The following is a 23,473-nucleotide window of genomic DNA, read 5'->3' as shown; positions in this document are numbered from 1 at the left end:
CTGCTTCTGGAAGAGTCTGGGCGTTTCGCCTTTCTCCATAGTACCCCAAGTTTTCAGAAGGATTTTCATGCAAGTCAGACGTGCTCTGAGCTGCCGTCAGGGCCCCCCACTTGCCCCCGCTACCTGCCCCCATGCCTGTTCTCCCCTGTCCAGGGCTCTGGGAGGACGGGCCCCCGCCTCCCCTTCCAGCCACACCCACCCTCTCTCATTGGTCGCCTCCCAAGTGGGCACTTAAAGGTTGGAGGGGGATGGGCCCTGGGGGGTCCATGCAGTAATTCCAGGGACCAGAAAGTAAACATGAGCAGATTCTCCCATTGTGGGATTAATTTCCCGTGAATGGGGCCTGAGAAGGCAGTTCAGGTGACTCTCGGAGGGCCGCAGGCTGGGCCGGTGATCCACCTTCACCAGCCACAGTGGTGGTGGCAGCAGGATGGTGTCTGCAGGTCACGCAGGAGTGGACCTGGACAGGCCCCAGGCGGGCGGCTGCATACGGCAGTGAGAGTGTGCTGGGCCCCACATGGATGGTCCAGAGCTCCGAGGGAGTGGCCGTGTGTTGCGCAGGTGTATTTGTCCAAATGGGAAGCTAGGCTGAGGCCCTCCTTCCAGTGGACCCAGTGAGACAAATGCCCGCCCCTGTCCCATCACTGCCAACAATCTCTCGAGCCGATGTTACCGCGGGACCTTAAACTTCAGAGTCAGTAGGCATTTAAATCCCCCAGCCTCTCCAGAGGGGAAACGGAGGCCCAGGGGGGGTGGGTGCCTGGCGAAGGGCTCCAGGGCCAGCCGTGGCCCTCCCAGAGACACCCGGGTCCGTTCTTTGTGACTGCCTGGCCCATCGTAGACAACCAACAGGTTGTGAGGATTGAGCTGGGTCAGGTCCGCAATTAGCCAAATGTTTCCCCCTTCCCAGGCCAACTCGAGCTTGTGACCTGGCCTCACATCTCCTTTATGCCTACGTTGAGATTTCCAAGGAGAATCCCTGCAAGTTGTCCCAAAACCTGAGAGGGATGATGCTGTCTCTGCCCTGTTGCTTGTAGCCCAGAGTATACTTCTGCTCAGCCTGGCCGGGTTCCGAACAGACGGGTGTTGGCAGGTGCCCAGTGCTAATGAAAGCAAAGCCACAGGGGCCCCAGGACTCAGCCTGAACCCCGGACTGAGGTGTGGGGGTGAGACCCTGCTCTGCCCATGGGGACCAGCACTCTCATCCACTGGCCTCTGGGTCGAAGCGGGCCTGAGCCAGTGTGCACCGGGCGTGCAGAGCACCTTAGCGCGTGCTCCCGCCTCCTGGGCTGCCCACAGAGCCGCCCGCCCCCAACACCTGCAGCTGGCCACCCTTACCTGTGACTCACAGAAGTAATAAGCCTAATACAGTTGACTTTATTTAATTAATAATGATTCTGTTCTGTTCCTCCGAGCTCATAAAACACCCTGCAGGTTGGCAAAAACACTCATAATATTGATCAGAAGTCAGGCGGGATATTTATTTTGTCTTTGGCCCGTGAGCATAAATCCTCGTCCGTTGCCTCCTGCTCTCTGCATGCGGGATTTACAGTGGCCAGTTTCTTAAAAGCTTTCGGTAATTAAGGAATAAATATCCATCGGTCTTTGTTGGCCGTCCTCCCTTAGCAACGCGGCCGGGGGAGAAGGCATGCATGCCAGGGGCAGCCAAGTGCTCAGTGCTCGGCCTGCAGCAGGCCGGGGTCTTCCCCTGCAGAGAGAGGAAGCCCCCTGTTTTCCTAACATATTGTTCCAGCCCCCCTTCTGTGCCTCCCTCCCAGTTCCTGCTTTGCTTGAGGCAGAAAGACACTTTGGAAATTCCTTGCTGCTAGCTAGCCCTGTCTTCCCTCTCCCATCACTGTCACCGGCCCCGTGTAAGCCGAGCGCGTCTCCTCGCCGCTAAGGCTAGCCCTTCACTCCCATATACTCTGCTCCAGAATCTCCTTTAAAATCAGTGTTGACAAATCCTCTCCCAGCCCATGAAGGCGGGAGAGAGATGTTTCCGAAAAGAACAATGTGACAAGTGACAGGCCCCCCAAAAACGTTCTTGGCCTCTTAACACTTGGGGGGAGGGGTTCCCATAAAAATGAACACATTAGACTTGACACAGAGGGGGCTTTCAGGAAAGGCCGTTGCTGGTCCGCGTCATATGGAGGCAGCCAGCAAAAGTCTGGGTGCGGAGTGGAAGGCTGGGCCCAGATCCTCCAAGGCTCACAGGTCCTCGAGGACCCGACGGGGCATCTGGTCACCACACCGGTGACCGTGCCCCGCATGACTCACCTCCTGGGGTTCCGCAGAACAGTGCCGAGAGCCGATCAGAAGCTTTGCGGTTATTTGCTACAAACTGCCCTTTCTGGGAATCCAGCCCGTTAACCTCGCTTCCCCCTTGGCAGCCTGCTGAGCCCTCCTTGCCAGACTTAAAATGCAGCCAATCTCAGTTACGTGCGCTGCGTCCTCCAGCTCTCCGACGCGTGGGGAGTGGAGACGGGGCACCGCGTCAAGATGACACTTCTCTGAGGATGGGGGCTAGCCTGGCTCTTCCTCGCTCTCCGGGTCCCCCTCATGGGCCCGGGAGACTTGCCCTGCACTCGGCTCCTCGCTGACAGTGACCGAGGGCCCCTCTGGGACGCAGCTGCTGGGGGCCCCTGGCGCCCCGGGCCCCTCACCTCACCACACTCCTGTCACGGGTCCCGGTATCTGTGATGCTTGCACTCACTTTTCTCACCTCTGTGTGGTTTCCTTTCTCTTCATTCTGTATTTGTAATGCCAAATAGTTTTGGTAAGGAGAAAAATGGGAGGGAAGGAAGTACAGATCGTCTGGAAGGGCGCTGTCCCATGCGGGCCGCGGTGGGAACGTTCTAGACCACGTGCACCATCCCAGACGGCCGCCGCCAGCTGCGTGTGGCTGCTACGTACCTGGCCCGGGTGCAGGGCGTCTAGGGGAGCTGAGCAGAGAACTCCTGTTTCACCCCGATGACACTTCCACGCCAGTGCGTGGCTCACGCTGTCCCGTTGGGTAACACGATTCAGCCTTCCCCGCGGAGAGGGAGCAGCTGTTGAGATGGCCAAAGAGAGACTCGGGCGGGGCAGTGCCGCGGGCCCGGCCGGAACCCGCTGCCCAGGTGCTCACCTGGCGTCAGGTCTCCTCGCCTGGGAGGCAGCGGAGCCTGGAGGAGCTCAGGCGGTGACCCCCGGGGTCAGCAGCTTGGCCCTCACCGGCGGGGGACCCAGAGCAGCTGCCTTCACCTCTCTGGGGCTCACCTTCTTCCCTTCAGAAACAGGGTAAGACCCACATACGTCACCAGGTGTCGTCAGAACCGGATAATTTATGAAGAGCTCAGCCCAGTGGCTGACACATCAGAGGTCCTTACCAAACAGTAGCTGTGACATGAGTGGTCGCGCTCCTAGTCCGGGTGACGGAGGCAAGCCATTTGAGTAGTGACTCTTGGCCTGCGTATAAACAGGTGCGCACGGGTCGATCCCCGAAAGCCCCCGCATGGCTCCCGCAGACTTGTAAACGGTGGCGGGGAAAGGATGAGGGGCTCAAGACTTGATGCACAGCTGCAAAGGTGGAGGGCGGAGGTCTGGCGGATTCACGCAGGACGCCTCCCGCGGCAGCCTTTCTGCTCACGGGGCTGGAAAGGCGCCAGCCCGGTATCGGGCAGCTCCGGGTGCTGGGACGCCCAGCCCTTCCCAGGCCACCCTTCTGTTACCGAGGGCAGGTGACCCTCACAGCTGAGGTCTTTGCCATCGTAGTCGTTGGCACCGTCTGCGTCTTGCCCTGGCAGCATTCTTCGATTCCGGACACTTTCTATCGCAGTCTCCTCTGGCTCGTCGGCGACCCGCATGTCTCCCCGGAGCTGAGCACCGCAGTGGCCTGCCATCATCGGGCAGGGTGGCCCTCACTCCACGACTGGACCCCATAACCTAAGACGGAGCCTAGTGCAGCGCACACACGCTGAGCGGCCCCAGCCCTGGGTCGTGGCCCCAGACCCCGCGGTAAAGCCCTACCCCGACCCACAGCCCCGACCCGACCGTGCACATTTTCCTTTGCAAGCCTCGGTGCTCATTTCTGTCCCTGCCCCACCTCCTTCTGGATCCTTGTCTTGACTCCAGCCGGATCGTGTCGTCCGCCGAGTAAGCTGCCCCCGCCGCCCCCCGTGCATCACCTGGCTTACGGTCCTGGGCCCTGGGAGTGGCGGGTGGCACAGCGGGCACTCGCTCACGGGCCGTGCTGGAGAGGGCTGGAAAGCCCTGCCCGCCCCACCCGGCCCCCGTACGGGCCAGAGGGAGCAGGGCTGTGGCCCAGCCAAGGCCCGGGCCTCGGCGGGTCCCTCGAGCCCGTCTGGAAGGCCGGGGTTGCTGCGGGAGCCTCGCCCTGGCCCAGCCTCGCGCTGGCAGCGTCCTCCTCCCACGTCCCGTCCTGCCTGGACAACTCCGGGCTGCCCAGGTCTTCGCAGCCCAGCCGCCCTCCCTGAAAGCAGGAGGAGCCGTCCATCGCAGACTGTGCACCCTTTGACCTCTTCTGAAACTTGGGACAAAACTGACGCTTTTTAGGAAATGGCCTTTCCTTTTTGTCATTTCTCAAAATATAGCCACAACTCTGCCATCACACGTGCCTTCTGCTCGGGGTTTGATAACGTAGCTCCTTTGTGGAAACACGTAACATGCGCCCAGCGTGACCGGGGATGCTCAGGAAAGCCAGTTTCCACCATCATCATCATCATCATCATCTTCACCCTCAGCATCGCCGCCGCCAGTGCTCCCGGGCCTCGGCGGCCGCCCCGCACCCTCACTGGTCCTTACTGGTGCGGGGGGGGGCTGTTTCCGTCTAGCAGGTACTACGTAGGCAGGCTGCAGGTGGGACGTGTCCCAGGGGTCGTCTTTGGGGAACACGTGGAGCCTTGGCCTTGTCAAGGTCAAGTGTGGCAGCGCCTTGTCTGTCAGGCTGCAGGACCAGAGCACATCGTAGCCCGGCAGACCCCGTAAGACGCCGTGGTCACACGGCTCCGGGGCCCGGGCCTCTCCCTGTCCTCTGATCCCCAAGTCCTGTGCTCAGTACCCGGCCGGCCCACGACTCAGCTCACACACCGGGCAGGTTCCTGGGCCCCTGGGCAGGAGGAGGGGGCGGGCCCCCTCACAAAGGGGTTTCATTTCAGGCAGGAAGAGAAGAAAATGTTTACTACTGCACCTTCAATTATATGTTTTCTTTCTATTTGGGGGGATTGGGTCAGTGTCTTTCTTCTGATTAGTTGCCTGTTCTCTCATTTTCTCTTGCTCCCACGCGGTTGATTTATTTAAAGGTGTGTCAGCACGGAGCTCAAATGAGGAGCTGGGCCTCCTCCTTTCTGCTGACGGCCGGCCATGCCAATAAGTCATTTTTTAGCTCATTAGCTAACAGAGGCTGTGAGCAGCGGGCCTCCAGGGGATTGGGATGAGGTGAAGTGATCTGTTGCTAGCCACGCTGCTCTTGAACTGGCCTTCCTTGGGGAAAATGAAAGGCTCGGCCAAGACAAGCGGGGGATCCCACAAGTGAGACTGGGACATCAGAGTAACAATTAGCGTATTTGTGCTTTGGCATCCTGGTTTCTGGGGGCAAATGGTTTAGAATATTCTCGTAGCAAAGAAGTCATTACCAGAGTGTCCGTCTTTCATGTATTAACTGTGGGCACGGAAGCCAGATGACAGTGATGGAGACTGTGGTTGTCCAGGATGTTAGTCGGACTGGGCTGCCCGAACGGAGGACCATAGAGCAGGTGGCTGTAATGACGGAGATGTATTTTCTCACAGCTCTGGGGGCCGCAAGGTCAAGGTCAAGGTGCCAGGGTTGGTTTCCGGTGAGAGCTCTTCTTGGCTTGCAGAGGGTGCCGTCACACGGACGGAGATCCCTGTGTCTCTTCCTCATCTCGTAAGGACACCGGTCCCAGTGGAGTAGGGCCCCACTTTTATGATTTCACTGAACCTCAGTGGCCTCCTTAGAGTCCTGGTCTCCAAATGCGGACACATCAGGGTTAGGGCTTCGGCATATGAATTTGGGGGGACACAGTTCAGTCCGTAGCACCCAGGAAGACATCAGACATCTCAAGGCTGTGGACGGGGGCTAACCATGCTTGGCCCCAGACACCCTGACAGCCACGGGGTCCTTCACACCAGCCGGGCACCCCTGGCCCAGCGTCCCAAGCCCCTCTACCCGTGGTAGGTTGTGGGGGAGTCACAGGGCGCCGATGGGTTTGTCAGGGCCCGTGGCCAAGGGCCCCCACCTCACCCTGCCCAGCGCATTGACAGCCCGGATTTGACCCCCACGGGCCCCCGTGCCATCGGCCCCCCTTTGTCCCACGTGTCACCCCCATGGGTGAGCTCCCAGATGCTCGATAGCAGCTGTGCATCATTAGAGACTCTCTACGGCTCCATCGTGACGGCACCAACAGCCCCGACTTCTGGCCAGCGCACCCTCCAAACAGGCGGCCTCGGCCCTGCGCCCGCCCTGCTGCAGTCGTCACTTACCCCCTTTACAGACGAGGCAACAGGGCCCAGGGGGTCCCCGAAGGTGTGGAAGTCCACACTGCGAGGGGGAGGAACAAGGCAGGCACATAGACGCCACGTCTCCATTAACGAAAACCAGGGCCCTGCAGTCCTGGCGGTTCTCTTGTCCCGCCCTTGGCCACTGTGGAAAGCGCCCAGGGCGAAGGTTACCCCCTCCGTTGCCAGGGTGCGCGGTGACCAGGGGACCTGGGTTCTAGATAACGGCTTCCTGAATTAGCAAGACCCACATGCCCTTGTCGGAGCTCCCCGCTCCTACAAGCTGCCGTGCGCCTGGGGCAGGCACGAAGCCCTTAGCCTTCTGGTCCCTCTTCGTCTCAGAAAAACACTGGCGCCCTGCAATCCTGCGGGGCCCAGGAGCCAGCGTGGGAAGCTTCTGTTTTTGAACGGCAAAGAAGTCTTGGTGAAGAGCCCTGGTTCCACCACACGACAAAAGCCACACGTTAAGACAGCTCTGGGGGGACCAGGTGGAGTGGGGCTGGAAGAGGCGGTCCCCATCAGGTCCTTGCAGTGCTCCTTCGGGGACGGCCCCCTGTAGCAAGCCTGTTCCCTGTGTTTGAGTTGGTGGAGGTTCTGAAACCCTATTGGTAATAGTCACCTCGCTGCAGCTCTGCGGGGTCGCAGGTGGACCAGCCGTGAAGAGTTCAAGCCTTGGGCCTTCCCTTGCAGGAGCCCTCTCCAAAAGCCTGTTCCTAATTTCACACACATAACATTAGAGTCTTCCTCCTGAAGAAGCTCCCAAGATAGTATTCAGCTCCCTAAAATCTGCATCCGTCCTTGTGACGTATTGTAAACAGCACCAACTTTGAAAAGCGAGGAACAGTTTAATAAACAGAACAATTGTTGAGACACGTGTCAATTTCCATGAAGCCAGGTGAGCTTGTTTGTGGGGTGACCCGACCCCAGTCCAGAAAGGCACCCTCACTTCCCTGGGAGAACACGCCGGCCGCCAGACGGGGCTCAGAAGCTGCGGGCTGTCCTGTCTTAGGCTGGAGCATCCGAATATTAAAAAGAGAATTGGATAATTACAGTGAGGATGATAGTTACCATGTTCGGTTCTCTGTTTTATCCCTGGGTGATTTGGCAATGCGCATTAAAATCCAGCAGAGCAGAATAAAACAGTTCTGATTTTAATGCCTACCCCCAAAAACGAGAGTTAGCAAACTGGAACTTGAAAATCTGGACGCATCCTTCCCCACTGTCCCTTTTCATTGCATTCACGTTTTGCTCCTTCTCTTTGGTGATTTATGAAATGCATCAACGTATGTTAAATACATTTTAAATAAGGTTTTTTTAAATACCATGAGAAACACGATTTGTTTGGAGCATTCTTTCTCCTGCCCGTTGCTTTTGTGCTTGTATTTTGTCCCAAGTAGGGACAGGGACAGGGTGCAGGCTGCCTCCCGCCACAGAGTCCCCAGTGGGGTGTGGGTGTGGGGTGGGTTCTCAGCTGTAGCCGAGTGTTTGTCCTGGAAATCTCCCCATGAAAAGGGTCGGGGGTCACTGTGGGGTCGCTCGCATGTACCAGGAAGTGAAGCAAAACTAATCCAGATTTACTCCTGGAAGAATTTGTTTGCCTAAGTATTTAAAAACAGATTAGGGCTAACCCGACACTAGATCACTAGGCGCAATGTAAACACGGGTAAAAGGTGTAAACAAGGCCTTTCTTCTGTACTTCGGAAGGAAAAATGTCACGGTTAATGAGTTTTCTTTCTAGAGTATCGAGGAGGCCCTAAGTGATTCTCTGTGTGGTGTGTAGCTATGTACCCTGATTCTTCTCCCGGGGGCGGGGAGATGCTGGATTTTAGGAGGGGGCAGTGGTGAAGGAGTGTGTTATTTAAGTCTCGGTAATGACAGTCACTCTGCTCTGCAGGGCTGTCCTTTCATCTCTCATCGTCCTCATCAAAAAGCATCTGTCCGGCTAGCGGCGCCCCACCCGCCCCCACCCCGGCGCGCTCGCCCCCCCAGACTTGCACGCCCCCCAGACTCGCTCGCCTCCAGAGCTACTAGTGAAATCCCCCTTTGGGCTCCTGCCCTTCCTCTTTGCCCCAGGCGAGCTGCAGAGCTGCGAGGATTCCTGAGGTGTTTTCAGTGTCTCTCGCACCCCGTTTTGAGAAACCAAAACCCACGAACACACCTTGCAGTTGGTTTCTTCCTTTCTCTCTCTACCTTCTCTTCCCATTCTGCCCCCTCCTCTTTATGCCCAGCCCTCCTGCCAGATGTCATAGGCAGCATCCTGTCCCACTTGGACCCCTCTTCCCCCAGTTCAGGAGGCATGTTCCTAGCAGGCCGCAGCTCCTGGGGGAGGGGCACCCGCTGCAGCTCGTTGCCGTCTGTGTCCCCAAGCCCTTGCCCTCTCCTCCCTGGTGTCATCCCCTCCTGCACCCTTAGCTCAGCTCTGGCCCCAGGCCCCCTGCCTTGTCTCCTGGGCTGGACCCCCAAACACCTTGACGCTCTCCACTTCAGCCTTCCTCAGGTCTCCAGAGATTTCAAAACCCAGTCGTAACTGAGTTAGTTTGCTTGTCTTTGCCAGACCTCCCCATTGGGGTCTCTGTGGTTTCAAACGTGGGCCTGTAACAAGATGTTCCTTAACTGAAGCATTGGGGGACCCCAGGGAGTTCACACACTCCCTGCCCGGATGAGGAGTTAAGAGCTAAGAGTTCCAGGTCACACCCAGGTGGGGGGAGCCCACTGGCCATCCGGTCCCCTGGCCTGAGCTCCAGCAGGGTCCTCTAATCCCAACCAGAAGTTGTCATTGCTTACAGTAGAGCGGGCCTCCGGGCCGTCCTGCCTTGCGTCGGACCTCGGGCAGGAAGGGGGTTCCTCTGGCCACGGCTTCTGCACAAAAACCAAAAGAAATCACATGAGAACTTAAGGCCATGGGCCTCTGTGCACACCTTCAGGCGTCAGAAACCCCCCTCCCCGAGAGGTTCTGATTCAGGAGGTCAGGGGCAGAGCCTGGGGATCTGCATTTCTAACAAGTTTCCAGGTGGTGCTGATGCTGCTGGGCCGGGACCCCGATCTGGGAAACATGTCCCTCAGGGGGCTTCCTTGTGCTCTGTGAGGACACTCCTCTCCCACTATTGCATTTCTGCCCTGAGACCTCCGGACCACCAAGGTTCTGGAGCAGAGGGGGGTGTTGGCCCCGGTTGTCCTTCCTGACGGTGATCGCGCCTGTGTGGTGGCCCTTGCAGGGAAGAGAAGGAGCGGTGGATCCGGGCCAAGTACGAGCAGAAGCTCTTCCTGGCGCCGCTGCCCTGCACAGAGCTGTCCCTGGGCCAGCACCTGCTGCGGGCCACCGCCGACGAGGACCTGCGGGCCGTCATCCTGCTGCTGGCGCACGGCTCCCGGGAGGAGGTGAACGAGACCTGCGGAGAGGGGGACGGCCGCACAGCGCTGCACCTGGCCTGCCGGAAGGGGAACGTGGTCCTGGCGCAGCTCCTGATCTGGGTAGGTCACCCAGGGGCCGCGCACCGTGCTGAGATGCCGGGGGGCGCCTTGTTCTGCTCTGCGGGCATCTTCCCTGTGGAGGGTCAGAGGTCTGAAGGTGGGAAGCGATGCGGGCAGGGCATGGGGGATTTCGGTGTGGAGGCCCCCGGCTCTCAGGCTCCCGTGCCTGAGGACCCCCCTGAGGACTGAGTAAAGGGAGGGAGGAGGTGAGCGGGACACGCTCTGCCCGCCAGGGGCCAGGGTGTCTGCAGAGTTCGTGTTTCTCATGACCCCTCTGGCTCAAGCGTGGCTGGAGGTGTCCCTCTTGTTCCTTTTACAACAGACTCCCAGCATCTTTGTTTTGGAGCGGGGTGGAGAGCGAGGACACAGCTAGTTTATGTGGTTTTGCCTTGGCCAGACACAAAAATACTGGACCCAGAGTTCGATGTTTGATATGGTAGGACTTTACCAAAGGGCTTCTTCTAGACTGTTCTGGTTAACTTCTTTTTTTTTTTTTTTTAAGATTTTATTTATTTATTTGACAGAGAGAGACATAGCGAGAGAGGGAACACAAGCAAGGGGAATCGGAGAGGGAGAAGCAGGCTTCCCGCTGAGCAGGGAGCCCGACGCGGGGCTCGATCCCAGGACCCTGGGATCATGACCTGAGCTGAAGGCAGACGCTTAACGACTGAGCCGCCCAGGCGCCCTGTTCTGGTTAACTTCTACTAGGGAAAATTATTTCTTCAATTTCTATGGAAGCATTTGTCATAAAGCCTGAATGGGGACAGGGAAGGGAGAGTGTGCAGAGCAGGGCACAGCCTGGGCCACAGGGGGCAGCCTGCACACCTCTGGGGCTCGCCCACTGCGGGTCCCCATGGAAGGTGGCAGAGAGCTGGTGCTGCGAGGTGCCTGGCGGGCGCGGAGGGAAGCACTTGCCAGCGGTCGGACCAAATCGCACGGTAGTAGCTGACTTTCCTGTGCTCTTACGTGTTACATGTGTATTTCCTACAAGGGAAAGGAATCACCTCTGAGATCAAGAAGTGATTATTTTTTGTTTTTATAATTGGAAAGTCAGAATAGAAATAGCAACACGAGAATTATCCTGGGTCTGCTGCAGAAAGGAGGGGCTTTTACTTGTAAAGAGCACATTATTTTTTTTAAAGGTTTTGTTTATTAGAGAGCGAGCATGAGCAGGAGGGTAGGGGCAGAGGGAGAGGGAGAAGCAGGCTCCCCGTGGAGCAGGGAGCCCGGTGCGGGGCTCGATCCCAGGACCCCGGGATCATGACCTGAGCCGAAGGCAGGCGCTCGACCGTCTGAGCCACCCGGGCGGCCCGAAAAGCACATTCTTTCAAAGAGCACGCCGTGGGGCGGGTTGTGGCACCGGCCATCTGCCTGCCCTCCGGCTCATCTGTAGCCCGGCCCCGGGGGTCCGTGTCCCTGCCCGAGCTGCGCCGCCCCCCACCGGGGTCCTAACGGCCCTCTGTTGCCTCCGCAGTACGGGGTGGACGTCATGGCGCGGGACGCCCACGGGAACACGGCGCTGGCGTACGCGCGGCAGGCCTCCAGCCAGGAGTGCACCGACGTCCTGCTGCAGTACGGCTGCCCCGACGAGCGCTTCGTGCTCATGGCCACGCCCAACCTGTCCCGGAAGAACAATAACCGCAACAACAGCAGCGGGAGGGTGCCCACCGTCATCTGAGGGCCGCGCGCCCACCCGCCCGCTGCACCCGGGCGCCCTCTCTCGCGGAAGTCACGACACGTGAGTCCCGTCCGTCCCCGCCCTCTTCCTGGTGGTCACCCGCCCTCCCCCCACGCGGAGTCACAAGACCTGACTGTCCTCGTGGGGCGAAGAGGAGGCCAGGAGGCTGCCCAGCAGATTCCTTTTCATAAACTGCCCTAACGACAAGCAGGAGCGCCCGGTGGGCCTTGGTTTGCCGACGATAGCACACGGCGAGGGACCCCCTGCCCCCGTCCGTCCGCGGCCTGGAGACACGGAGCGCGGCGCGAGGGACGGGGACGAGAGGGGGAGGGGAGGCGAGGAGCAAGGAGAAGGGTACCTCTCCTTAACTGGCAGTTAAGCACATCAGTACATTTCACCTCTACCAGACGGAACACTCGATTTCATCTCCTCTCCGAGGAGCTTGACGGCATAAATCAGAAGCAAGCAGAGTTTGTCAGGTTTGAAGCCCCTATGATGGTATGTGTCAAATCAGTTGTAGCTAATCTGTCCACGGAGAATACCGGCTTCATTACACTTGTATAGTTGAGTTCTTCCAGCATTACCGCTGTTTAATAGAACATGATTAGTCATCACCGAGAAGAAAGCATATTAGCCGAGGAGGTAGTTACGCAGCACGCTCTGATGATTGCCACGATGTGATTGCAATACTTCTTAGAAGCATCATATTATCCCAGACATGTTCTTTCGAGCCCTTGGAGCCCTCCTTTCTAAATTCACTGTCATAATTTAGTATCTGTTTAATTTTTCAGTCCAAAGAGAGGGAATCAGTTGCTGAGTATCATTTGACTGGAGTCTCCTTGGTGCAAAAACAAAATGGAAAAAATAAATAAGAGTAAGTCAGAAATTCAAAAGGAAATCACGAATTCAAGCTAATAACATTTTGAGGCCATGTAGTAAACTCAGTAAAGGCATAAAAGGCTATTCCCCATCCCCCCAACCTAAGAGATATTTTACTTCCTTTTGCCAAGGTGGATGTCTTGGGTCTCGGTCACTGCCAGGCCACACCGGAGTGTCCCACAGGCTTCTGTGTCATGTCTTTAGCTAAGATTGTGAAAATCTATTTGAATAAAAGAAGTTCATAAATATGCATTGATTTTTGTACAGACAAATGGCACCTCTGTTAATTTATAAATTGAACTGGATGTGAACTAATAACGTGCAACTAGTTGAGATAAGAGGGTTACAGATCATTGTACATGGAAAGCGCTCCCAGCAGCAAACACTTCCATTACTGTGATCGACAGCTTTGAAAAAGGAACCTACCCGAAGAAGATGGTGGTACAGTTTGCTTATTAAAATCGAGAAAGAAAAAGAAGACCCTTAGATCCTATGAGAGAAGAGGGGATGGGGAGAAGGCATGTGATTTCGCATTATTTAGATCTGATGCCGCTTCTGCCAGCCTGGAGGAAGGGGCCGTGGGGAAGCCGGGGATGAGTTTCTGAGTCCCGGCCCCGGGAGCTGGGCAGAGGCAGGCCATGACCGGCCACCCACAGCTCGGGGGCACCGGCTGGCCCGCGGGCATCGCTAACACTTCCCTGGGCGGCCAGGCCCTCCATCTCCTTTACTTGGTCACCTGACCTGCCGTCCCCGAGGTGTGGGGCGGCTTCAGACTTCCGCCGCCTTCAGCGTGGTGGCCAAATGCAGTAAAAACCAGATCGAGACACCTTAGGTTAAAAAGGAAGGGGTGGGCCGTGCCTGGAGCCCTTTAACTAAAGTCCGAGCGAGAAGAGGGTCGTCCCCCTGGCAGGCGACCCTGGCCCTGCAGCCGCACAGGAACAGGGCCACGTCCGCCCGGCCACGTCTGCCCGGCAGCCTCCAGGCAGGTCCCTTACTCTCCTACATTAAACCTTCTATTTTGTAAGTTTTTCCTCTTCTTTCACTTTTTAAGAAAAAAAAAAATTTAAGTAGGTGGGGAAAAAATAAAGCTTTACGCAGAATTTATATGTGGGTCAGTGTTTCATGGACATTTGTAACCTTGATTCCGCTGCGTGGAAGCCAGGAGGCTCCGGGAACAGCATGTGCAGAAGCCGCGAGGCTGAGAGCCTTGACAACAGGTCCCTAATCCTCCCTCCCCGCCCCCACCCCCACCGCCACGATTTTTAATTCTGTGTTTCATCACTGTGTAGTTATTTTAAATGTGAATAGGAAAAAAAATGTCTGCCTATTTTTGAAGAACGCGTTACTGTTCTAATCCAGCTATCCACATTCGCCTCCGCACAGCCTTTAGCATAGACTTTATGTAGTGAACGCAGATATAGTATAAATGATATTCTTAAATTATTTCACTGTAGTTAATTCCCACTATAGGAATGCTCTATCATATAGCGAAGCCTTGTTTTGAAAAGAAACGGAATTCCTTGTAAGGCTTCTCTTTGAGATGTATATGAGTGTGTACATATTATTATATGTGTTTATAATATAATATTTTCCCAAATGACTTCTTTTTTCACTTAGCCTTTCACGACCTGAATGCCAGATTGGTTTGGGGGGGTTTTTTTGTTTTTGTTTTTGTTTTTTCTCCCTTCACTCTCTCCGACACGGGGACTTCATTGATTCCTTCTCAGAAAACTTGACCCCTCTTCCGCTATTTTTAGCAATGTTGATCTGTGCCAGGAGGCGGCCAGCCTTCCTGAGCCTGAGTTTGGGCAGCAGGGCAGGGGCGGTGGTGGGTGTCAAGGGTTTTCCTCGAAAATAAAGGTGGCTGGTGGCCGATCTGCCTGTATTTCAGCGTCACACCAGAAGGCCTTTCTTCACCGGCAGAATGCTCTCATCCTTAAAGCCTTGCTAACGCTCAGGCAGGGAAGCAAAGAGCCACAAGGGCTGGTGTTAGAAATGACCAGCTCAGGAAGGCGGCCAAGTTGTCACTGTCTGCTCCCACGGAAGACACCACTGCATCATCCTCGTAGCCTTTTCTCTTCAGAAGTAAATGCCCCTGAACTTGACACCACCTGCTGGGGTAGGGTAGGCAGAGGTGCACGTGGGCACCGGGGAGGGTAGCTTCCCCATCTGGCCGGATTCCTTCTGTTGGCCACAGAAGCCCTGCAGAGGAAGGAGCCTCGATTCTGATCCTGTGAGAGCAGACTCCCAGGTCTGGTAAGAAGATGGCTCACCAAGCCCAGAGCCCCAGTCATGGGGCCCCGGCCCCTCCTGTCTCCTGTCATCCCAGGAGATGAGCAGCTCGAGGGTGAGTGAGTGACATGTTCATGAGTCTTGGGCCCCATGAGCAGGCGCGGTTCCATGTCTCCCTGTAAGAGCACGCTGTGTGACTATCCCAGAGAGCAAGGGAAGGCAGTGGGGTGCTTGCTGATCCCAGGGCTGTGGAGGGCTCTTGTTGGATTACTCTTGACCAGAATCCTAAAAGGAGCCCATTCTCTGCCCGTGAGCCTGGGCACCGAGGCAGGGCCTTGCTGTTCCGCCTGTCTTTTGAAGTTTTGTCTAGCCTGGTGAGGTCGGCTTACACCCAGCCTCTGCCATCTGGCCTCAGGACCAGTCTTCCCAGTTTCATAACATCTGCACCCTCCCAGGGTCATTCTCTCCATCTGTGAAGGAGCGGTCACTGACTTGATGAGGGGAGAACAGGATCCAGTGATGAGAAGGACGGCCCTGGGGCTGAGCAGACCCGGCCTCGGCTTTGCGGCCCCTCCTGGGTGGCCCTGGCCAGGTACCCAGCTTTGGGGCGCTCTTTCCTCAGCTGTGAAACTGGGGGGGGTGGCCTTGCAGCATCCGATGACCGGTTGGTTTCCAATCGGTGTGATCGCTGCCAACCAGACACCCCGCCAGGGCTAGATGCTCAGGAAATGGGAGTGTTCATTAAGAACAGAAATGCTGACGGCCCCAAAGCCAGAGCGCCTGCCTGGAGAGCTTGCTTCCTCAAGCCGGCGCCCTGGGGAGCCCGGGACAACATGCTCGCCAGCCCCCCTCCCCTCTGCTGAGCCAGCAGGGCCCTCCCCGACCCCCGTGGGCGGGAAGCAGTGTCAGAGGAGGGGTGAGGCTCTCTGTGAGCCCCGACGCCCACAGAGCCCCGCTCCCAAGGGGTGAGCCACACTGCCCACTTCCTGGCGTTTATCCCCGATTTTTGTAGTCTGAGTTTGCTTTCCCGGAGGCAAAGGAAAGGTTGAGTCTTACCCTCATGCATTCACTAAGGTCACTTGAGGCCCAAGAAAACCCCTTCTGTCCGACACCCTGTTGGGTTGTTGGCTCAGACAGGCCTCCCACTCTTCAGAAGCCACCAGGAAGCTGCTGTCCACACTGGGTGCTGAGCTTGCTGAAGAGCACGCTTTACTGGCAGACCTCTGGGCCCTGCGGCCTCTTGCTTGGCATGGACGGTTGCACAGTGAGCAAGCACCGCGCTGAGCTACTCTCCCTTCTGAGGCTGGCGCTCGGCTCGTCTTGCGCCTGCGCTTGGTGGACGCATCCTCCCCCCTCGGCGGCGGCCATTGGGTCCTGCCCGGCCCCCAGCCCAAGCTGTGCTCCAGGGTGACATGGGTCACCGTGACTCCAGCTCTGCCATCCCTTCCTCCTCGCATTTAGAAGGTTCTGGAAATAAATCCACATTGCCACCTAGGGAGGTTCAGAAGCCTTGCACCAATGTAGAGCTTCTACAAGTAAGTGTGATCTAGGCTCCCAAACTTCTCAAAAGGCAAAGATAATGGGCAAGCAAATCCATTACCCCTCCATGGGCTGTTTCCCCCTCCCCCACCTGCTCTATTTCCATCCCTCACGCGCCCCACAAGGTCGGCATGACTTTCTAGAACTCCCCTGGATTGTATTTATGTCCTTCAAGCAAACAAATTGAAAAGCAGTCAGGAAGGAATTCAAATAGAAATATGCTGAAGATACACATCTTTCTTTCCCAGGAAATACAATTTATTTCTAACTGCCTCCTCAAACGTGGGCTTCACACACTGTGAAGTACTGTCTTCAAGTGATTTTCACCCTCATCCTTCACCAAAAAGCTAAATAAGGGCCTTTGGCATCCAGACTTGGATTTTTTCACTTTGGGCCATTATCGACACGTTGCTTTTTTGAATTCCCAAGCGGCTTTCTTCTGGAAGCCTGTGGTCAGTGAGTCTTTGGTGTGGGCCCCGCCCCTGCTGTGGCCCGGCCAGGCCCCCCAGGTGTGTGGCTCACGGGGGCAGGAGTCTGGCTTCCCCACCTGGCCCACTGAGGGGTGGGGTGGGCTCCCTGCCCTGCTCCGTGCCCTGCACCCTGATGGGTCCTTCGTGGTTCAAGCATCTCAATCAGGTCGCCTTTCAGTCAAAACGTTGAATTGCTTCATTACTCAGAAGAGAGAAGGAGTGGGTCAGTCCCTCGAGCAGACAGGAACAGCGTCAGGCTTTTATTTCCACCGCGGCCCAGAGTGATCCCTGGAAGCCAGAACGGCCAGGCGGCTGGGGAGGAGAGAGCATCCGTGCGGCTCAGGGTCAGCAGGCCCCCGCCGGGCCCTCCCCTCCCCCCCTCCAGGAAGAAGGGACAGGTGACAGCTTAGAACTCGTATTTCAAAAACACAGATGTTCTTCCCCTTAGAGGAGAAAGGCTGTCCTTACAGAGTTTTTTTTTAAGCAATATTAATGGATTCCCCATTTCATTTCTGATGTCTGCTGCTTTTTGAGCACAGAGTGATGCTTCTTCCCAGTTCCAGTGTTTTGGTGTGGGCCAGAGTGGGAGGTAGGGACATTTCATCAGCACGGGATTCCGTGAGACCACAAGGTCTGGGTTTTAGTCCGTGATTTTTAAAATGCCCAAGTTCTAGAAGTAATTCAATTTCATCGGTGTGGGAAACATCCTCCCAAAGTAAGGATTCAGGACCGCAGATTTGAAAGCCTCTCCTTTCCGCATTTCATTTGGGGCCGGGGGCTGGTTTTGCTCTCAGAGGACGGCATTGGTTTCTGGGGCTCGCACCTGGTTGGTAAAAACGCCCTTGTCCGAGGCCTCATCCCATGCAAAGGGCCTGCGGTGCCCGGAGGCGGGCAGGGTGAGGCAGGCATGCCCAGCAGTGACCCTCCGTGAGCCGCTCCTGCCAAGCGGACAGACAAGCTAGGGGTCTGGCCAGGTGTCACCCGGCGGCTGCGGGGCCCATGCGGGGCAAGCCACCTTCATCGGGGTGCAACAGGTCAGCTCGGGGCTTGTGTTTCATGGGCCAGGTGTGTGGCTTCTGCAGAGAATGCCCCCTGGGGGTCATGATGGTGCCGTAGGATAGAAACTCGCCTGTCAAAGCCAAGTGAGGTCTAGTCTAGAATTCAGTCAGTGGGAATTCCGCGTCCTTCATCTTGAGACGCAGGTGAAAGAAAGGAACCATCCTAGATGTAAGAGCTTTGGGGAATCTTCCAAACGGAGCAACCAGGTGTTAGGAGCAGCCGCCCCCAAATCAGAGTGTGCCCTGATCCCCCCGTGCCAGATGGTGTCCACGATGGCCCGGGAAGCGAATATCTGAGTTGGCCCAAACTCGAGTAACAGGATGTGGCACCCACCCCTAGAAGCTCACGTAGTCGGTGATGCCCCGGGTAAGCTGGTGAGTGTCCAGGCTTGACGAAGGACGTCGAAGGGCTTTCCACCCCTTGTCTAGCGCCCGGATGTAGAGAGCCTGAGTGACCGGCCTCTTTCAAAGACCCTGGGGGCAGCCCAGCTGATGACCACTGCACCTAGCTCTGCAGCTGACATTCCACTGAGTGGCCTGGGGGAAAGGGTCATCCTGCCTGGGCTCTTGGAGGGTCAGAGGACAGAGGGGCCCAAGGGTGCATGAGCTGGAGCCCGAGCGGGGAGTTAGCCCTCACTGACCGCTCCCAGGAGCACATCACGCCCTCCCCGTCCCGCCCCAGGGCGCACGGGCAGACCTGAGTGAGGATCGGGCTGTTCATGGTGCACAGGCGATGGGTCTGTTTAGAAACTGTTCTACGGCACATCGCACGTCTCGAGGTTAGAAATAATGCCTTCTCCAAACCCTGAAAAACCTCAGCGGTGTCCTCCTCCAACTGGGCTTTTGTCTGAAATATATCAAACTCTTGAGGCCGCAACCGCTGTCCTGGTCTGAGCACCCATGTGCTGGGGGGAGGCCGTGTGGCCTTGACCAAGGGCACGGCACTGCACAAAGCCTTGGGAGCCACGAGCTGGCTGCCCTGGGAAGGGCTGGAGGAGTTGGCCGCTCCAGCCCCAGGCACGGCCACACGGGTTCCGAGAGCGCTTCCTGCCCCCAGACAGCCCCCCACTCTCCTGCCCGTGACCTTGAACGGGGTACTCGTGGGGTCAGGGGTGTGTTTCTGAACGGGAGCCCGAGCAGGTCAGAGGTGACCCCCGAGAGGCGTTTCTCAGAATAGGGACGGCCGAGTCTCTGCCCACCTCTCAGCACGTTTTTCTGTTTCTGTAAATAACAATGTATAGAAGATGGAAGAGTGGCCCGGGGTTTATCCAGAGATGGGTTTGGTTTCTTTGGGGGTTTTTTTGGTCGTTTTTATATTACCTCATTCAGCAAGTTTGTTTCACAATGACTCAATGATGCTTTATTTATATTGTTTGTACTGTAATTAAGACCATTGACAGACATTTCACTTTGCTTATTATTTCATATGATTTTGTTTTGATTAAATATGCCGGTTTGTATTTTCCTGCATTGGGATTTTTTTTGTGTCCGCTGTACAGTATTCTAAGGGGGAAAAAAGAGCAAAAGAAAAATGTGTAAAGTAAAGGAGAGAGGTGGCTATAGGATAGAGGCCTCTTTCTAATAAAGAAATGAAAATCCGTCTACACCGCTTCCCTGGAGGTTTTGTGGGGGGGCTTGGGGGCGGGGCCTGTGGGTCACTGGTCACGACTGATTGGGTGTGTGCGCTCCGGCAAGGTGAATCAGAGAGGAGCAGTGCTTACAGAAGGCAGGCGCTAGGCCCAGGCCACCTCTCTCGAGAGGAAATCGGTGCACACACTGCTGTAGTCACAGCGTCAGGATGATAAGGAACATCTCTTCCCACTTGTTCATCTCCAAGCCACTCCGAGGGGCCATGGCTCCCCAGCCAGGGGATTGGCTGGGCCTGGAAGTTCCTGATGCTTGTGAAGTGTCTTTTCGCTGGGCCACACTGCCCCAGATGTGTGATAAGGACTCCCAGGTGGCTAGGAAAGAAAACCGTTCCAGAATGCCTTCATCAATACTCGCAGTGTGAGAAAAATCACATTTTTCTCACATAAAATACATCGTATCTTTACCAGCGAACTCAGAAAATTAAAACATCCAACTGCCGCCACCCAGACATCACCAATTTGGTGAGCACCTTCCAGATGCTTCTCTCTGCAGACAGGCAGGTGTCCTCCCCCTCACCCACGCTCGCAGGGCAATAAACATAAAGCTCTATGATCCCACGACATGTCCGTTCTGATACTTGCTGCGGAGATTTTCTCACGGCATGGGGGGGCCACAGCATCCCACCCGGCCACACGAGGTCCCACGGCCCCCGGCAACGCGGCCCCACAACAGCCAGCAGGCCACATGCACAATGTGACGAAGGCTCCTTGTCTTACAGGGGAATCAAAGCAAAAGGAGGACAAAAAAGTGCTCGAGGAGGAATCTGTTGCACTTACACGCATGTTGGTTCTCTTGGGTCTGGTAACCAGTGGCTTAAATGAAGTAAGGGACTGGGCAGCAAGCCAGGGCGGGCATGGGCACCCAAAGGCCCTCCGGGCCCAGCCTCCTCCCGGCCATCTGGTCAACCGTGGTCCGTGGCTGCGTGTTCCCTCTGGGCACTCACATAAGGCTCTTGCATTCCACACGGGAAGGAGAGAAAAGGCAAGGGGAGAGGCAGCGGCCGGGCCTCTCCTACCCAGTGTTCCCCAAAGCCCCACTCGTGGCTCCATTGCCCCTCCCCCCATTCCTTGGCCACACTGGGTGAGGTCACTCGGGGCTGTGAAGGAGGCTGGGGGATGTGGCGGCTCAGGGGGGCAGGGTCTGGTGGTAAGGAGGGGGGAGAGCGGGTGTTACACAGGAAGCACATGGTCTCTGCCCGTCCACCCTATGGTTCCCCGAAACGCCCTCCATCACTAGCCAGAACAGTGGCTCCCCCAGAGACGTGCCCAGTGGGCTACCCGCCCTGGTCTTGCTGCTGCTCGGCGGCTCCTCATGTGCCGGCCAGCGCCACCCAAGACCGTCCCCACCTTCCCCACTCAGCGCTCCTGAGTCGACCTCAGAGGGTCCGTCCAGGCCCTGGAGCGCTTTGTCAGACCGGCCAGGGAACACATGCAAGACCGAAGCTCTAGATTTTACAGCCGAGTTTCTTCTAAAGCGATCATCAGCGCTGGCCTGACTCGGGTGGGACTGACACGAACACGCCGTTGCGGGAAACGAAGTCGAACAGCATTTGTGCAAAGCCGTATGGAATCGTGTAAAAGGCCCTGAAAACCTTCCCTCAGGCCCAGGAGCCCAGGGCCTACACAACACCTCCACCCCGTAAACATGTGTTGATTACGTGAATGGATTTGATGCCTCGGAATGTGCCCGAGGAGTAACGTGGCTACTTCAACATTTGCATGAGAGATGTTCGTGACTACGGTATTTGTGATAAAATACGGGAAACAAGCCCAAAGTCTAACAGGAGGAGGATAGTGAAATAAATCAGTGTACATCTATAAATGGAAAGATGAGTCATTTCAAATGTATTTATCGCATGGGGAAATGTACCATGTAAATTAAAAATTAGGATACAGAATATACTCTATTAGTAATGTATATAAGGTGTCTTAAAGATATTTTTATATCATTTCATATTGAGAAAAAAAAAATCCAAAATCTTTGCAGTGCCATCTCTCTGGGGAGTTACTGTCCACCTTTTCTCCGTAAGTATTTTTAAAAAGTTATTTTGAGGTACATTTTAAAGCTCAAAGTTTGCCATTGACTTTGAAGAAAGTGGTTGGGTTTTTTATTAATACATTTTTCACTCATACTAAAATCGGAGAAATGGTTGGTTAATTGATTAATAAATGCCTGAAACAAATTGATTAAATATTAGGAAGCATTCGGGCTAGGAGCAAACCATTCACTGAATCCGGAGGAACAAAGTTCAAAGAGACCTCTCACTGCTGACTCGGCACATAGAACCTTCTGGAAGGCCGAGCCACCCCAAGCCCCCTGGCCTCCTCCCCTCCCCTCGCAGGTGCTCTCCCTCTGCTCTCAGCCTACCCAGCCCTGCCCCCAGGGGGCCACAGCTGCTCCCCCTGCCTGCTCTTATCCGCCCCCCAACAATCCTGGGGATCTGATCTCACTACTACCTGCATGAGATCCCTTCACAGCTCCCCGCTGCTTTGCTTTGCTTTTTTTTTTTTTTTTTTAAGATTTATTTATTTATTTTAGAGAGAAAGCAGGGGGCGAGGGAGAGGGACAAGCAGACGCCCCACTGGGCACGGAGCCTTACCCTCGGCTGGATCCCACAACCTTGAGATCATGACCCGAGTCAAAGTCAAGAGCCCGATGCTTAACCAACTGAGCCTCCCAGGTGCCCCCCAACTCCCCACTTCTGACAGCAAGTCCGCAGTCCTAAAGGTGGTCCCCGCCGTCTGCTTGCTCTGCCCTCCTGTCTCCCCTCACCTGCTTCCTCGGGCCCCTCTGCCCTTCGAGGTCAGCTCCAGCCATGCCCCAGCGTCCTGGTCTCTCCTGCTCTGGACCTTGGCCCACCTTTCCCTCCCCCGGGAAGATCCGACTGTTTGTGGCTAGCTCCTTCTCATCTTTGGGGTCTCAGGTGAAACGCCCCTCTGAGAGACGTCCCCCACCCTAACCCCGGCTCCGTCAGGCCTCCCTGCACTTGCTCTTGGCACCCTCCCTGACCTTCGCTGTGCATTTCTCTGTGGGACAAGTCAGCCCCCTCCTGCGCCTCCCGTGGTTCTAGGGCCCTGGGTCTGTCTGGGTCTGGGATACTGGCCCCGCCAAATATCCCCTGACCCAAGGCGAGCATGAAGAAAGGAACAAACTCCAGCCGCCCACGGCCTGCCCCGCCCGGGCACCGGGGTGCCCGGGGTCCACTTGCACCGACCATGTTCTTCGGGTCGGTCTGCTTTTCAGGAAACTGAGCCTCGTCGTCACCGTGGAAGGTCTGAGGAGTGCCCCCTGCTGGACGCTCGGGGCCTCTCGGGACCACTCCCCACCAGGCCTGTCCCACAGCACCCCCCCACCCCCGGCCATCCCAAGGCACCCGGGTGGGACTTCGATCGTGGTGGGTGGGCCAGGGCCCCCATCCGGGGCTGGATGTGCGGCTCGCTCGGGCCTCCCTCACACGAGGCCCCCCGCCCGGCCCCCAGAGATGCCCCTGGTGGGTCCCGGCCTGCCCTCTGCTGTGGCCCGCACTGGGACAAAAGCCTTGCGCGCCCACCGGGCATGCCAGTGGTGAGCACAGAGCTCCAGTGGCCCCACGTCCCCGGCACGTTCCCAGAAACCGCGGAGCCGCCATTTATCACCGCGCCAGTCCAGCAAGGCGCCTAATTGGCCCATAAATGTGGCCCAATAACCGCACCTGACACCCAGAGACACTGCAGGCAATTAGCACTTATTTATTTGCATATGGTATTGACCAATCTCTAGCTCCTCTCACGTTCAAGATCTGTTTATTTGCAAAGCTGGAGGGACACGAACCTCATTGACCGCACTGGGCAGAGCCCACTACCAACACACACCCGTCAACCACACACCCCAGACACACACCCCCCACAGCCGGACGGACACACACACAACACAGACACACACAGACACACCACACACCCCAGACAAACACACACCCCACAGCCGGACAGGCACACACCACA

At 56.5% G+C, this 23,473-nt stretch overlaps 1 protein-coding gene across 1 annotated transcript in view; it reads left to right on the top strand.

Annotated features, from left to right (window-relative positions):
- Window positions 1–19,447, top strand: part of AGAP1 (ArfGAP with GTPase domain, ankyrin repeat and PH domain 1) — a 370,769-nt gene extending 351,322 nt beyond the window's left edge. The window contains exons 18-19 of the mRNA XM_081815292.1: window positions 9,732–9,987; window positions 11,462–19,447. Coding sequence (XP_081671418.1) covers window positions 9,732–9,987; window positions 11,462–11,665 — 460 coding nt within the window. The 3' untranslated portion in view covers window positions 11,666–19,447. The remainder of the gene's footprint in view (window positions 1–9,731; window positions 9,988–11,461) is intronic.
- The last annotated feature ends 4,026 nt before the right edge of the window (window positions 19,448–23,473 follow it).

The sequence above is a fragment of the Leptonychotes weddellii genome, chromosome 3 (assembly GCF_054177405.1).
Source record: "Leptonychotes weddellii isolate Sample4059 chromosome 3, ASM5417740v2, whole genome shotgun sequence".
Classification (NCBI taxonomy): domain Eukaryota; kingdom Metazoa; phylum Chordata; class Mammalia; order Carnivora; family Phocidae; genus Leptonychotes; species Leptonychotes weddellii.
The sequence above is the reverse complement of the archived record's forward strand: the minus strand, read 5'-3'. Positions and strand labels throughout refer to the sequence as shown.